This window comes from Typopeltis vanoorti, chromosome 22 (assembly GCF_054136105.1).
Source record: "Typopeltis vanoorti isolate ZY-2024b chromosome 22, IOZ_Tvanoo_1.0, whole genome shotgun sequence".
NCBI classification, from domain to species: domain Eukaryota; kingdom Metazoa; phylum Arthropoda; class Arachnida; order Uropygi; family Thelyphonidae; genus Typopeltis; species Typopeltis vanoorti.
This window is the reverse complement of record NC_143570.1, coordinates 96,803,999-96,819,953: the sequence shown is the minus strand read 5'-3', so window position 1 is coordinate 96,819,953 and position 15,955 is coordinate 96,803,999. Positions and strand designations below refer to the sequence as shown.

Here is a 15,955-nt window from a genome sequence, read left to right as displayed (position 1 = left end):
TGGTGCAACGTTTCCAGCGCCTACCGATCATGCGCAATAGGAACAGTAGTACCAGCAACTGTTTCTTTTTTTTTTTTTTTTCCAAGTCACTCGATATTGAAATATTTAAACAGTTTTTGTTACTCGAAAAATTAAAAATGGATTGAATAATAAAGATCGTATAGGATGACGTACGACCAGTAATATTTTCAGCTTTATAAATGAATCCCCGTGCAAAAAAAAAAAAAAGTTTAAAACTTGAGATTCTCCACTAATTATCTGTTAGGTAATAATTAGCTGGTTTAAGTAATCGGCTTTCTCTGAGTATTCCTGATGTGAATTATCGACCTTCCTTCTAAGACGATGATGACGAGTAAGAAGCAGAAGTGAAAACGGAATTGAATCTGATTTGAAGTGACTTTCGCGAGCGAGGTCATACGTTTTGTACGATGATTTCCTCGTTAGCATACGAACAACAAGGCCACGCTAATGTTCGTCGATTTTCTTTTGTGCTTCCTACTAGGGGCGCTCTCGTCGCCGTAGTGCATTCCGCCTTACGTTTGGCATGCCGCTCAAGTGCTTTAATCGTATTTTGTTTTCGTCGTAACTGGGTGGATCGTTCGCCGCTGCTCCATGTGTGTGTATTTGTGATGTTTCTCGTGCATGCTTCCGCGGTTATACTTTCGGTGACGTTTTTCTACTGGATCGTCAACTTCGTGTTCGTTTATTATGTGCAAGGTGAGTCTTCTTCTTTCTATCGTTCTGACTGCTACACCCTAAGCTCACATAAAGGACGACGATCGTAAGTAACCCGTCGCCGGACGCTTCTTATTCTTTCTCTCGGCAGACGAAGCGTGACGGTAGAAACGAAAGAGTGTGTGAGAATACCACGCACGTTCAAGGGGAATAGTGTCGATCTTGAGGGTCATCAGCGGCGGGATTTGTTGAAAGTGGACAATTTTTATTTCTCAAGAGACCCGAGTAGATGCTGTCGGGTAACGCGCGACGTCCTTTTCCAGGTGGGTTCAGTTTTTATTGTTTGCGTTGCCTCGAGGCGAGCGACTGTAATACTCCGACATAAGAATGTGTGCACATTCCCGTATCGGAATCGGACGAGTCGGTTCGATTCCATTTGGGAATGAATGCGTTCACATTTCGTGACGGCAGTTTCAATCGTTGATTAATTCCCCAGTTATTGTTTCGATGCGCCTCGTTTAAGCGTCTGACGTTCTGTTTGGTTGTACTCGTACCTTGTGAGAAATGTGTGCACCACGTGACCTTGTTCAAAAGCGTTTGACTTGGCGAGGGAAGAGAACGCGTCAGTCCTTCCTTTCATTCAATCCATTTGTTTCGTCGTTCTTTAACGTGTGCCGCAGTTGCATTCGCCTTCGTCGGAAGCACTTTCGCATTCCCACGGTGGAATTCTTCGCCATTCCTCGAAGGCCGTGATTATTCTGCCGCCCCTCGCCTGCACATGCTCCTGCCCGGTCGTAAGCATTTCGAAAAAGTTCAGAAATGACCGGTTTGTCATTTCTGAACTTTGCCGCTACTTCCTGCGGCAGTCTCTTGAATAGTTCGCATGCCCGATTTTGTGTTAATTGCAAATAATTCACGAGCCTCGTCCTGCGCTCTCTTCGGCAATCATCGCAGACTTTTATGCTCGGCCATTGAAAGGTTATTTTTGTTGTTGCAGAGGCACGTTTATTGGGTGTGTGCATTCCCCCTTCTCTTTGAAAGGAACGGGGTGGGCAGGCTAACCCAAGGTTAGCCGTATAATATTACGAGCGTAGCACAGAATGATACCCGTGACCAGAGAATTAACTTGAATGTTTTCCATCCCACTTCACGAACGGAACCCTAAAATTTGATCATTCATAGAATGGTATTTGGGGGGGGGGGTCGCTCTAGCAACGCAGCCACAGCGAAATCGTTTGGATGTCGTAACTGGCAGTATGCCATACGCGCGACCCATGACAAGATGGTGTGCCACGAAAAGTAAGATCGTTTGAATATTTTATTAGGCGAAAGGTCCTCCATTCTCGCGTGAGCTTTCAGAAACAGCAGCGAAGACAGCCTGTTGCTTTCCCTCCTCCCAATCAGGCAAGATGGCTGCTCGATGAGATTCTCACTTATTTCTTGCATTTTGCTCTCGTCGGGCCGTTTGAGAGCGACTATCTCTTTTCCTGCAAACAGGGAAAGGCTCCGTTAATTCCTAGCTGAGTTCCGAACAAGGCCACTCTCTCTCTCCGTAGGCGAGTGTACCTTTTTTAATGACGAGGCTTCGCCTCATCCGAATATTACCGAAAACAGCGATGCCAAGCTTCTCTTGCGATGTTCGGATTTGGTAACCAGCGGACAGTCGTCATGAAAATGGCGATTTTCGTTCAGGGAAACGAGCGGTGCTGTCCGGTAGACGTTGAGGGACGAGGTCGAAATGCGAGATCTTTGTAGGTGGTGCGGAATTGGAAATCCGGTATCAGCGGTGGTCGAGAGAGTGAAGCTGGTCGTCACCGTTCACCTCTAGCGTTGCGGAGGTCGAAAAACGTCTCGTGTATCTTCTAGACATCGGTCCATAACACCAACGCACGCGCTCGAATGGTGGGAATGTCAATTTAAGGCAGCCACGCGTGTCAGGTGTTGTGGTTTGGGCCCGGATGCGTCTTCTGCGGAGGCACTTTTTTTTTTTAACACGCAGCCATCGTAAAACGAAGTTTTATGAAAAGCGATGGTTACAAAGATGAATAAATAATAATAAAAAAAACATTGCTAATTTGCATATTATTGCACCACCACTACCACCATCGAAATTTGCGAATGTACAAACTAGTGGTTTGCGCATATTCGCAAACTGTTTACACTTTTTTGAGGGGGGGGGGGATCCCTGCCATTCGGCTTTCAAAAGGTAGTTGCTAACTCGCCTTCTTGAAAAATTCGATAAGCTTACATCATAACAATTCGACTCAGTCTTTTCCGCCGGTTAAGACTCACGTGGCATCCGAAGAGCTTAATAGCCGGTGAGATTCAAATGCTAGCGATTACTCGGTAGGCGCGTGAATACGAAAAATGCCGAAACAGGAACAGCAACAAATCTCCGGAAATTGTATGAAGGTGTTGCGTGAGAATGTGCGACATCACAGGGAGAAGGGTGCGTTTCCCGATGAGGTGCACAGACGGCGAATCCATTTAAGGAAAGGTATGACCCTGTCAGCCGACGGGAGACTCCGGGAGGTATTTACGAAGTAATCGAACGATGACACGAGGGCCCTCCGTTTCAAGAGCACCCTGGAGACATCAATTTTAAGAACTTGCGGTTTCAGGGAACTGCGCTTCAAGAGGTGAATGCGATCGAGAATGAGGATTTGGGGGAGGATTGCGGCACCGACAACTGACTGACGAAGCGTAACTCGCTGTGTTGTTCGATGTATCACAGTTCACACGCAGTTAACGGAAGGGGTTCCAACGAACTGAGCACTGGAACGGCGGCAGTGGTGGAATGAAGATAGCGGGGATTAGCGGGTGGGTGGAAAGCGAGCGATTTATCATTAATGCAGAGTTCTGGGCATCAACTGAAACGTTTGATGCTCCCCACGTGGGCTTCATCGGTAGGACTGCGCCATGCAAGCCCACATTGCACTCCAAACATAAAAGGGAGTTCGCTCATCTTCGGAAACTATGAAGAGGAGCATCGGGGAAGAGAGCGAACAGTTCGTGCTGAATTCCTCTTAGCAGGGCGTCTCAAAGAGGCGGTGTAGCAAGCGGGCCCTTTCGGGTGTTGCTCCTGTGCCCCCCCCCCCCCCCGAAAATAACAAGCGAGCATTCTCTGATCGGGTGTTGATGATGGAGGCTGCCACGTGATGTTCTTTTCATTTTCCTTAAATGGAACGCAGCTTAAACCGCGGTTTGCATCCCAATCACTTTTTCATCCTGTTTTTCTTCCGCACCGAATGAGAGCAGACACAACTCCGTGTGTTATCTCACTCGATATTCCGCGCTGTTCTGTTCGTAGTTCCATTGATAGAAAGTCCTCCTCGGGATGACTGCGTTTGCGGTTCTGATATTTTAGAGCGCGACGGAACACTTCACAAATCCTGAGATTTTCACGGAACACCTTGGTTATTTTGTAATAATTAATTGTTAATTTAGCTGATTTTTTTTATTATTAATTAATAAAAAACTTGGCTGAGCGGTTAGCGTATCCGCACTCCAGCCAAAAGGCTGCGGGTTCGAATCCCGCCGTGGGCATGGACGTTTGTGATTACCTATGAAAATACTGATGGTTGTTGTGGTAGATGCGTTGGTGTAGTTGCGGTTCGTTGTAGTTGGTGAATTCGGTGAACCTCGATGAGTCTTTGGACTCCATGGAGGTGTCAGGTAATATTAATAATTAATTAAACATCAATTAACCATAAACATTATTAAACTAATTTGTGCTGGTTTTCATTGACATATCTCATTCTGATCACCAGATATATTTATAATATAAGTACTTACGAGTGAATGCAGACTCTTTCCCGTGTGTGCTGGTAGTTTTCCCCTCCTTTTGTACATTCTTGAGATCGCTTTACAGGCTGGAGGTGGATGACTCGCTATCTGCTGCGTCACAAACACCTTCAACAAAAAACTTCTTAACACCAAAATTAAACCAAGTCCCTTGTCTCTTATTCATATTAAAATTTAAATCTGCAGGCCTGTTACTTTTAAAAAATCACGGCACTACGGCTTCGAAACTTTCACCCTACAATACGAACTTGCGAAGAAAGTATTCGGTATTACTCGATTTGAGAACCGGATCCAGACTACCTTGATCTTCAATTTCAGTGGAAAAATTTTCTTTATACTTCCTTGCTGATTGGTCACTAACATTTGCAACACAGATGTTATTTCTTTCAGTTTTGAAAACAGAGGATACGCCGCCCATTGTTATAATCCGATCGCAGGCAATTTTTATGATCGATCATAAACAGCGGTATTCCCTTTCCCAAATGTTGAAAGGTTTCGATGTGTGAAAATTCATGAATTACTTCCACGTTTAAAAATACACGGCTTGGTCACTAACATTTGCTACACGGATGCTATTAGGCGTTCTGGGGCTGAGCTTTTCGACATATTTTATAGTGGAAATATTCGTGAATATTTATTCCTGAAAAAGACTTAGAAAACTTCTTTCGCTATGCCTTATCCCGTGTTAAACAGGGTCGGCGTTCCCATCTTTAATCTTCTTCTTCCAGATTCTCCGGTTCAGGGCATCTTCCTGACTCCATCCTTTCTCACTAAGATCTTCTGCCACCTTATCCCTCCATCTGAGTTTGGGCCTGCCTCTTTTCCTCCTTCCCTCCACCTCCATACGCTCCACTCCTTTACCAACATACTCCTCACTCCTTCTCTCTACATGACCGAACCACCTCAGCCTGCTTTCTTGTACCTTGTTACCGATCGGTCCCACCTTGATCGTCCCTCTGATATAGTCATTCCTTATCCTGCCCTTCTTTGTCACACCACTCATCCATCTCAACATCCGCATCTCCGCCACCTCTATCTTCCTCTCCTGTGTCTTTGTTATAGGCCACGTCTCCGCGCCATGGAGCATCGCCGGCCTCACCACCATCTTATACAGCTTTCCTTTCATCCTACAACTCGCCCTCTTGTCGCACAGAAACCCGCTCATCTTCCTCCAGCCGCATGAATGTTTAGAATAAATAAGCCGCAAAAATGCTTAGTAAACTAAAATGACAAATTCCAGGAGAACTTTGAATTTGTCATTTTTTTTCATCGCGGAACACAGTTTAAAAAACTGCTTTAGAGAATGCGTGTGTACGTGTACACAACTTGGCAATGAGAACAAGAATGCAGATTTGTTTCCCGCTTCTCGAGATCGTAGATGCTCGCTGTTTTCTGGTGGATTGACCCCAACATATTAAGAATCATTTTAAAAGATACGACCTTTTTTTATTATTTCTGGTAAAATACGCGCACTCCAAGAAAAGCTTTGACTCATAGAATGGCTTCTATACGGGGGGGAGGGACTGAAAACACTCACAAATGACGGGGTAGTTACAGTTTAAAAAAGTACTGGAACAAACACCAAGTGGGTGGCGCCCGTCTCCGTTTATTTGTTTCGAAATAAACTCGTGAACGATGCTTGAACCCTTGCGACACCTTTTGCTTGCGTGTGGATATTCATATCGATTGGCAGGCGCGGCGTAGGACGAAATAGCCGCACTTGTATCGCTAGATTCGCCTTAAGCCGTGCGGATCATTTCACGGAGCTTAATTGAGCTCTCGTAAGCTCGTGACGTGTGGAGATTAATCACGCCGAGCCGTTTCATGAAGTAGACGCATAAGCAGCGTACGTGGGTCACCCTCAACTCGAAATGGGTGCACGTGGATAACACCTTAAGAAGACAGCGATCGGTGGAGAAGTGGAGAATACTACGTGCGACTCACTCGATGACTAATGCATTTTTTTTTTTTTTCGCCACGTGTTATTGATCTTTCTCGTGAGTGGCGAACCTTGCTGGAAAAGCAAAACATTTTATGGGAATTAGCCTAAAACTAACGAGATGGATTAACGAAAAGCTCATTTCGGAAAAATCATTTCACACTGAATATATTAATACACGATGTTAATGTAATTTATGTTTTGCAATTGGACTTGGGTGTTCCCCCCCCCCCGTCCAATAACTTGGGATCTCCAGTGAGTCAACTGTGGCATTTGCTTATTTGAACATCGCATGAGTTCGTTCTTTTTATTCATTAGATAACAAACCAAATCAATGTGGGTTTCGAAGAGTAATTGAAATAAAAAAAGCACAACTTGAATACCCCTCCCCCCCCCTCCGGTACGTAACTTTTTATTATAAATTCATTGACGTATTCGCCAAACACCCGTCCCTAACTAACTCATCCCATAACTCTCAAGTTGTAGCTTTGAGGCCTCCCTTCCTGTTTTAAGCACTGCGATGAGTGAATTGTCGCACGTATAGAGGCGTAGCTAGGGAGAGGCGGAGGGGGCGATCCTCCCCGGGCGGCACTTTGAACCTTTTTTAACTTTTGCAGTTAATTCTAAAATGCAGTCTCGAAAACTCATTTCCAAAGATTGTAATACTACTGCGAATTTTCTTCAAAATTGATTTAAGTGTTGCTAGTTGTGAGAGGAGTTTTTCTAAATAAAATTGATTAAGAATTACCTAAATTACTATGAAATAGACTTCGCCATTGTCATCGACGATTTTGCTAACAGAAAAGCAAGAAAAATAACATTTTATGTTATTTTGTAACATTTTAATAACATTATGTTGAAATTAAAGTTTTACTTCAAAAATAAACAGAGTGCTTTAATTTGTTTTGATTTTTGGTGTGTGTTGAGAGGGGCGGCAAAAGCTCTAGCTACGCCATTGCGCACGTGCAACGCAGAAGTGTCATTCCTCGGCATTTAGAAAACTGAACGTGAAATTCCGTACTGCGAAGGTGCTGTCGAAATAAATGCTGTTGCGGCGCATTTTAAATTTATATTGGATAAAAATGTCGCGTCTCCCTCAACAATAACATTACAGCGGTGTCGTTACTCCGCGTGTCGGTGAGGCATTCCGTTTGCCTCGAATTCGATTTCCCTCTCCACACCCGTCCGAAGCTTCAAAAGAAATTTGGATTGTTTTCTGTTACTCGATGGGTTTCACCGAGGCTTTCATAGAAAAACAAACACGCGCGGAGATTTCAGTGACCTTCTTGTCGTTCTCCTGCAGAATAATAGAAAGAATCAGTTTCGCCCAGTGGCGGCCCGTACATAAGCACTGCGACACTGCAGCACCCTCGAGGAAAATTTTTTAAATTTTGTTTGTGTTTATAAATAATAACAACGCTTACAACATTACATAAATGCAAAAAAAAAAAAAAAAAAAACATGTTAAAGGTTACAGCTTATGTTTTGACATTGATTGAATGGTTGATCATTGGAATTGTTCGATTAACGCTTTAGATCACGAAACAAATACACTCGGAACGTTCGACTAATCGCAGCCGGTCTCGCTGATATTCGTTTGCGGTTGTGATTGCACGTTACGAGTCATTCCGACAATGCTCAAATGAGCAGTGTATCGTATGCTTACGCGCGCTATTTCTGTGAGATACGAAACTTTTATTATTGGTGTTTGTTCGTGGTGAGGGTGAAATATTTTTAATAAAGCAATTTTTTAACATTTAAATTTATTTATTAATAAATTGGTTACTGATTAGGAAAAAAATATTTTTAAATTTTGTTTTATATATGCAGCACCCCCCTTAAAATTTTCACCGGTCGCCACTGGTTTCGTCCCTGTGTGATCTAATTAATACCGGGTTATTTCTTCTTAATTTCCTAGGTGGTGTTTACGTAGTAGTGATACGTGTGAGTGTACTTTTTTTTTTTTTTTTTTTTTTTTTTTTTTTTTTTTTTTTTTTTTTGTTGGGGACGGACCGGGGGGAGATACTATCCTGGACTGGTCCTCGGATAACACCCGATCGATTACCAATACTTTTCTATCCCATATACGATATGACGTAAATGTTTCATGTAGTACTATCATATCCTGTACACCCCTTGAGAGGGTATATCAAGAATTTGATGATATACGATCCGAAATCAGGTTTCTACTATTGTGCGCACTTTGTTTACCAACGCTTCAAATGTATAGCGACCGCCTGTGTGTGTGTGTGTGTACGCGAGAGAGAGAGAATTTAATTGGTCACGAGTGGCATAAAATCGAGTGTTGTTGCAGTGAAGTAATCCTCTTATTTCGCTGATTGTTTTAAAGGTCGATTTGGACTGTAGAGGGTCTTAAAATATTCCCTGTACCCCCCCCCCCCCCCACATACACACACACACACACACACACACACACACACACACAACCGTTAACATTCAGGTGAACGCATTCGCTTCCAAGTTACACGGGAGTCGAGTGCACGCCGAACAACTTCCATTGCGGCTAGAATGAAACGGTTCGTCCTCGTTGAGGGAGGAAACGGGCTAATGATAATGAAAGTTGTGCGAGGGACGAGCGCGTCCTTGAGTCGTATGATACAGCGGCGTGCTCGGAGAGAGTTGGCCCAACTCTGCACGTGCTGTGGCTGACCATTAGTTCATTACTTCACGAGATGTCACGTGCCCGAAGCCTTTGCTGACTAAATTAGCGCAAAATTACTCGGAGGATCTTCAAAATGCACAACTCTGGAATTGCGGTAATGGACCGAACGATCGCTTCTCCCTTCCACGGGATGCAGTCGGCATGAGATCGCGCGTTATAAGTCAGAAGTACCAACTTGAACTCTCGTGACGGACGTTGAGTTAATTCCAGTCGGACCACTCATGGGAGCTTAGAATATTTTTTCCCCTCACGGACACAATGGGATCAAGTGTCGCACCAGCCAGGATGTCGCAGTCATCGTCCTGCCCCGGAAAAGTGAGGCTTGCTTTGTGTGAATGTCTGAGCCGAGATGAAACCTTTCGACTGGCACCGTAAAAAGCACCGACTTTTGGGCTTGAAAGTTATCTTCTAGTAAGACGACATTCCCTAGCAGTGCCGAATTTGCATATGAGCGCCGTCGTGACTGGGGAGGTCAAGAGCAGCTTCCCTGCACTCTTCAGATTTCTTTTAAGGGGGCGCTGTGTGTGTGTGTGTGTGTGTGAGTGATCACAACGACTTCCTCGTTCAACGGCAAGTTTGATTGAGAAAGGGAAGAGGATGTTGCTAAGCTGCTGACACATACTTCATTCAACAGGCATCGCGAATTTCTTTTCCCGATTAGTAGGTCGCCCCTCCCTGCTCGCCAGCGTCTTGAATACTTCAATTTATGTCAACTTAATTTGATAGCGCTTAATAAATGACTTGAGGTTTTGTTTCTAAATTGCATTCTCTTCTTTTGTCTATTATTAATTTTAGGCAAAAGGCGGGTGGGTCCGTGCATGATCGTCTTTTTCTAAATCCATTCTCTACTTCTCAAGTTTTCAGAATATTTTATTAATTTGTTTAAAATTCTGCTTTTTATTTTGTAACAGGAATTTAGAAATCCACGTAAGTCCCTTCTTCCCGTGGCTTTACACCCCAAATCCAGCCTTGATTTGTTGCTTCGAACCCAGTCTGTCCAGTTTGGACACTTCAATAGGATGTTCGTATCTTGATTGATGGCATCTTGTTCCTCTTGGTCTTTTACCAAGCCTTCTTAAGAATGCAGTCGTTTTCCGTACGCAAAACGTGTCCTGTCCACCGCAACTTTTTGAACGTGATTAAACTCGATATTGTGGGTTCTTTATAAAGAGTTCGCGGTTGCATCTGACCCTTCAGAGACCGTTGTCATTCGCCGAGTATTTTTCTAAGGATTTCCCTTTCACATCCTCGACTATCCAGGTTTCACAGCCGTAGGTAACGATGGACAAATTACCGATTTGTTAAGTCTTCCAATGGCTAGCTGAATACACAACACGAGAGAATTAAAAGCCCGATTAAAATATCTTCAACAATCTGATATCTGGAAAGTCTAAATCAATGAAAATAGAGAGGCCGTGCAAAAAAAAAGGGGGGGATTAATATATCTATAGGGGAAAGGCATAAATTTTATACCTTGGGTTTTCACGAAAGAACGCAAGTATTTTAAGTGCAAATCTTTTTCCAAAGAAGTGTTGCTGTTGCCTGACCTAAGATGGTCTCGTTCGCCTGTTCTGTAATTGGGATCCATCCCATTCTAACCAGCGGATTGCGACAGTCGAACCAAAAAAAACTTTGAGACGCAAAATTTATCAGTGATTCGTGTGAGAATTGACGACAATGCATCAAGCAGTTGTGTGATCTTAAAGAAATCGCCTAGAATTATTAGCTACTTCTGAAAAACCTTCGATGCTTTTGGGAGTTTACATCGCGAAATCGAAAGAAATCCAAGAACAACTTTTGAGTTTCAAACGGATTTTTTTTTCTTCAATGGCAATTGACATTCGTATTTCGATCGAAGAGAACACCCCCCCCACACACACACGTTATTTTCGTTTACACTCAAACCTAAAGATATTTTTTTCTCTCCCCCACCCCCCTTTGGGAATGCGTTTTGGCCCTTAACAAGCACTTGATCGATTTTTGCTTTCTGGATAAAACAGAAACTTGCAAAAACTTGTTTTCTAGTGCTTGAGGGACTTCCCGATCTTATGCCCCCGCCAGATGAGGCACCCTGCATGGCGAGACTCTCCGAACTTTGAAGAACGGAAAAGAATCAGTTTTAGGCCACTTCGTTGTTTCCGACTGTTGGTCATACCCCCCCCCCCCCACACACACACACACATGGGATTACTTAGAGCCCTTGGACAAAATGAGACCCCGTAGTCAAGTGCGCGTTTAAGGAGCCGATTTCAAAGTTGTACGTTACACGTGTAACACTTCGAACACGATGTTGGTTAATGGGGCGATGAGCGTTCTCATTTACAAGCACCTTCATTCTTGTGCTAACATTTTGTACTCGCAATGTACGCATGCAAAACAAAAGGTTGGCTGCGTTTTTAAAGATGAAAGCCAAGTTCGCTTTTTTCCTTTTAAAAGAGCAACTTCGACGTTTATCGCCTGCGGGGGGATATTAAAGCTTAAAACACTTCAAGGAAACCTTGTCAATTGAAAGGAGTTTCCTGGACTGCCTTCTTGCGCGTGTTACGAAGAAACATGTCGCTGCTGTTTAAAAAAAAAAAAAAAAAACGTTCGGGAAGCATTTCATGCTGCTCGAGCTTTTTGTCGCAGAAAGAAGGAAATTTCTTGAGAAATAGGAATGCAGCGGGGCTCTTTACAGTGTGAGGAGGAGCCTGCGCACGTGATTAATAAAATGAAGCATGGAGCTGGCAGAATCAATAAAGATTGCAGTTGTGCACCGGGCACTTCGGCGAGAGCCGACTTAGGGTTTGATTGCGCACCGTACAGTGCTTAAAGGTCAGTTTTTGTTTTTTTAAGGCAACTTCGGACTCTTCTGATAGCCGCCGAAGCCACTCAGCAAACAGTGGCTTTGGCTTACTTGAACCCTTTCCCGGTTCTTCAACCGTGTTCGGATGGAGCTGGTCCCGCTGCCATCTGGGACACGAGCACCCTTTATATGGCTTTTCGACAGTGGTGAAGGGAATCCTTCCCGGCCGTCTTGTAGAAAGCAAGTCGGATTCTTCAAAGGAGGCAAACCTGTTGGGGAACACGCACGCAGTCGAAAGTAACTTGTTTGTTTGGTCGCTTTTGCTGCATTTTCAACCATTTCTTCGCTGGCAAGGAATTTTAGTACACGCTGAGAAAGTGCGCTCGTTTCATAGTTTGATGCAACTCTTTTCTGAGGAGGAAATTCGGACTGTTCCTCAACAAGACGTGGGGAGGGTGGGGAAATGCATGTCAGATGCTCATCGTGCAATTATTTCAGTGAAGGACAATTTTCGATTCGTAGCGCTCGTTACAAGAGAACTGCACCTCAAATGCGAACAGGTTTTTGATGAACGTTAGATCGAAGGCCTCGAAGGGAATTGTTGAGAAATGCTTTTTTTTTTTTTTTTGGATTAAAATCGGGTGGCAACAAAGAGAACCAAAAATCCATTTTTAATTTCTCAGTGCGAGTGACGCGCGCTGGAGTTTGCCTTCGGCGCTCGATTTCGAAATTCTCACTAATCTTTTGTTTGCTCGATGGCAGACACCTTAATATCACGAGAATACGCCTACCCCGTGAGTGACGAAACGTGCTGGCGTATTCTTAATTCCGTGCTTAGATTGTGATCGCGCTGTGCTTCTCCCGCTTTCGAAGCTTCTGTTTAGGAAGGAATTCGAGGGAAGGAGAAACCCCAAATATTAACGACTTAAAAAAAAAAAAAGGAGGGAGGAAACATCCCCTCTAAAGATCGGTAGCCCGCCGTGTGATTACGGGCTGCCCTTTTATCCAACATGATTGCTTGTGCTATCAGAATCGTTGAGGCAAAGGTCATTCGCTGTCTTTACCGCTGTTATCCGAATCTTTTTTTTTTTTTTTTTCATGACGCGCGTGGAATTTTTCTCGCGAGAGCTTTCGTCTGGTCGTACTAATTCTACCAGCAGTTCTTTTTGTGTTCCGACGGGAGGGGGGGGGAAGAAATGTTCCCCTGAGTGAGATATCTTACCGGATAAAGAACTAATAGGGTGTCAGAAGGAGCAATGGGCGACCGTAGGCAACGCACACAATTCTTATTGTGTCGGAGTAGTTCATTCAGGCCGCGCTGGGGACAGGCGGAGAAAAGATATAAAGCGACTCGCGGGAGCGGCAGCGTCCAGTTTGGCGAAGGCAGTCTCTTAAGTTTCCTTCACATTTGACGATCCACATCGGAAAAGGAAGTAACTTGACAATTTAGACATCCCCGGTGGGGGGGAGGGGAAGAGCCATTGATATTTTTCTGTATTCAGTGGCGAAAAGCGGTGGCTTTTGCCCTCGTATTCAGTGCGACATCCCCTCGTGGATTTTACGGTCGCGCACCTCGAATTCCATCAGAAGATGCGCGAATGCATTTCGAATTGCTAACGGAGTTAAATGGATTCGGCGCTGGTTTCTCTCCCATGACAATTGGAAAATGACTTGACCCTTGTTCAACGGCAAATCCTGATTTTCGTTTCATGACGACCGTTGAGAAATATTTGAGATTTTTTATCTTCCTGTTTTCTCCAGTTTTTGCTAATATTTCAGACTCCGTTTGTATCGTAATCAAGGAAGAGATTACATTTTCTTTATTCGAGCAACAATTCGCGAAGATATTTTGCTCATTGGAGTTGCGTGAGCGGTGATTCCGATGAGCAAACCACGAGAAAGTTTCTCGTTCACCTAAACAAACTTGAATCCAGATGACAAACGTTATTAATAAGAAATTGAAGTGAATTTTAAAGTTAAAATTTTAAGTTACGGAGTTTAAGTTTCGGAAAGTGGACGTAAGGCAGCAGTCGTTCGTTCAAGACTGGAAATTGCCGAAACTGATAAAGCAGCTCCGATTCAAAGCGAAACTAATTTTCTTCGGATGTCCTCCCCAAGACGAGGGATTTTTATGCGTTTGTAAATTGTTTACTTGATGGAAGGAAGCTGGCGAACTTTGGGAGACGAAAAGCAATACCGAGAATGCACCGAATGAGCCTTCGGCGGAAAAATAAAGATGGGCGTCGTTCGCTGAATGATGGGGGGGCGCACCGAAAGCGAGTTCTGGTGATTAAGAGCAGCAGGCCGTACGTACTCGCAGCAAACAGTGGAAATCCGTTTTGGTCTCTGAAATGTCTTTCTTACCTACAATAAAGAAAAACGCATTCATTAGCGAAGTGCTTTTATTCCACTTGCATTTGTGGGCACCCCATCAATGTCGGTCGGTCGAAGTCTCACTTGCTTCGGAGACCAGGCGTCTGAAGCGGCAGGTCAGTCGATCAAAGGGCACTTTCCCACTAATGCAAACAAATACTTCGCGATTTCACATCCCGTGGTTTGTTCAGATCGGGTATTTCGATGACCCAGTTAGGGTTTGTAGACCTCTCAAGGTTAACAAAATGTTTCGCTTCTGCGATCAGAATCGACTCGTTCCTTACTTGATTTCTCTGCAGAAATTTACTGTTCGTAAGAAACCAACGAAAGAGGAAAAAACCCGCCGATTGATCGCCGACCTGTTGGAAACGGTGCCAGCTCTGGTGACGCGTACAGGAAATGCCGTCTCGTTCGGAGATAAAACAAGGAAGTGTTACGTCACGTTCAACACCTCGCGCCACAACGTAACGGCTGTCATCACAGATGACAGGAATCCGTCTTGAATGAATGCATCGAAATCTTCATGCCGTTGCGGACAGTTAAGAAACCGACCCTCGTATCCGAAGAAACAAATGCCAAGAAACAGTTGTGGGTTGGGGAAATCCATCTTTTTCGCAATGTGGGTTGTCCGTTTCAATTACTTAAAGTGGGTGGGCGATCCCTGTCAATCGGTTTATCGTCTTAGCTTCCATCGCTTCTCTAAACACGTGAGGTCGAGCAAAAGGGATCGCGCCGCTCATTTTCTCCGAGTTGGAATGAACTTTTACTAGTTCGGAGATAAACGAGGGAAAAGACCTTCTTTAATAACGTCGCATTGCAAGGTTTGATGGTCCGCGAATGCCCCAATAGCCGACTTGCAAAGCGCCCTCCAAAGTGCGAAAGTATCGAAGTGATCGATCCGAAATTGAATCGTTAAAAAGTTGAATTTTGCGTTCGAGCCTTGCCATCCTCTGCCGCCACCAGTCTCTGCGAATGTTCGGAACTGCTGCTGCCGTTGAAAGGATGGTTTCCGCTCTGACCTTTTTGTGGCGATTAGTATGGAAAAAGAACGTAGGCCGCAGAGGATTCGACCTCGAATCTCGTCCAGGACGCGTAGTCGAAACCAATTGAGCTTTCATTTATGTGGAGGGGGGGGTAATAAGAATTCTATGGGCGACAAGAATGCTGATGCTCCTTAAAACATCGACCCCCAAACAAAAGTCAATACTTTGGAAAAACGGTGTGGTGTGGAATCCCTTTGCAAGCAGTCTGGTCGTCAAGTTGCTTCGCGTGCAAACTTCTCGCGCTTGGCTAAATAAGAAACACGAGAAGATAATTTCTCGTCAAATTTACTTCGAACACGACGCGAACAGATGAAACAGTTTGATGGACAGCGTAAAGGGATTGGGCAGAATGTGAACCGCCGAGAAAGAGAAATTGGAGAGGCCTCCGTCTGCTCTCGTGAAGGCGAAAACTGGATGGTAAAGATGGGGGTGGGGGGGATACGAGTGAATTGACTTTATTTAATCTTTCCCAGTTATCTAAAAGGTGAAAAGATCGATTTTTGAGAAGGGTTTACTCTTATTTGGGTAGAACCGGAAATGAAACTATTACAGTTCCGATCAACCAAACTTAAATAGCAAGGGGAAACAAAAAAAAAAAAAAATCTCCCCCGCAATATTTTTGCACGCAGGAAAGCGAGAGAATTATCGGGTCT

At 44.2% G+C, this 15,955-nt stretch overlaps 1 protein-coding gene across 1 annotated transcript in view; it reads left to right on the top strand.

Annotated features, from left to right (window-relative positions):
* The first annotated feature begins 562 nt into the window (after positions 1-562).
* Positions 563-15,955, top strand: part of LOC150094581 (transmembrane protein 19-like) — a 195,796-nt gene continuing 180,403 nt past the window's right edge. Inside the window, exon 1 of the mRNA XM_090412037.1 lies at positions 563-717. Coding sequence (XP_090268163.1) covers positions 630-717 — 88 coding nt within the window. The 5' untranslated portion in view covers positions 563-629. The remainder of the gene's footprint in view (positions 718-15,955) is intronic.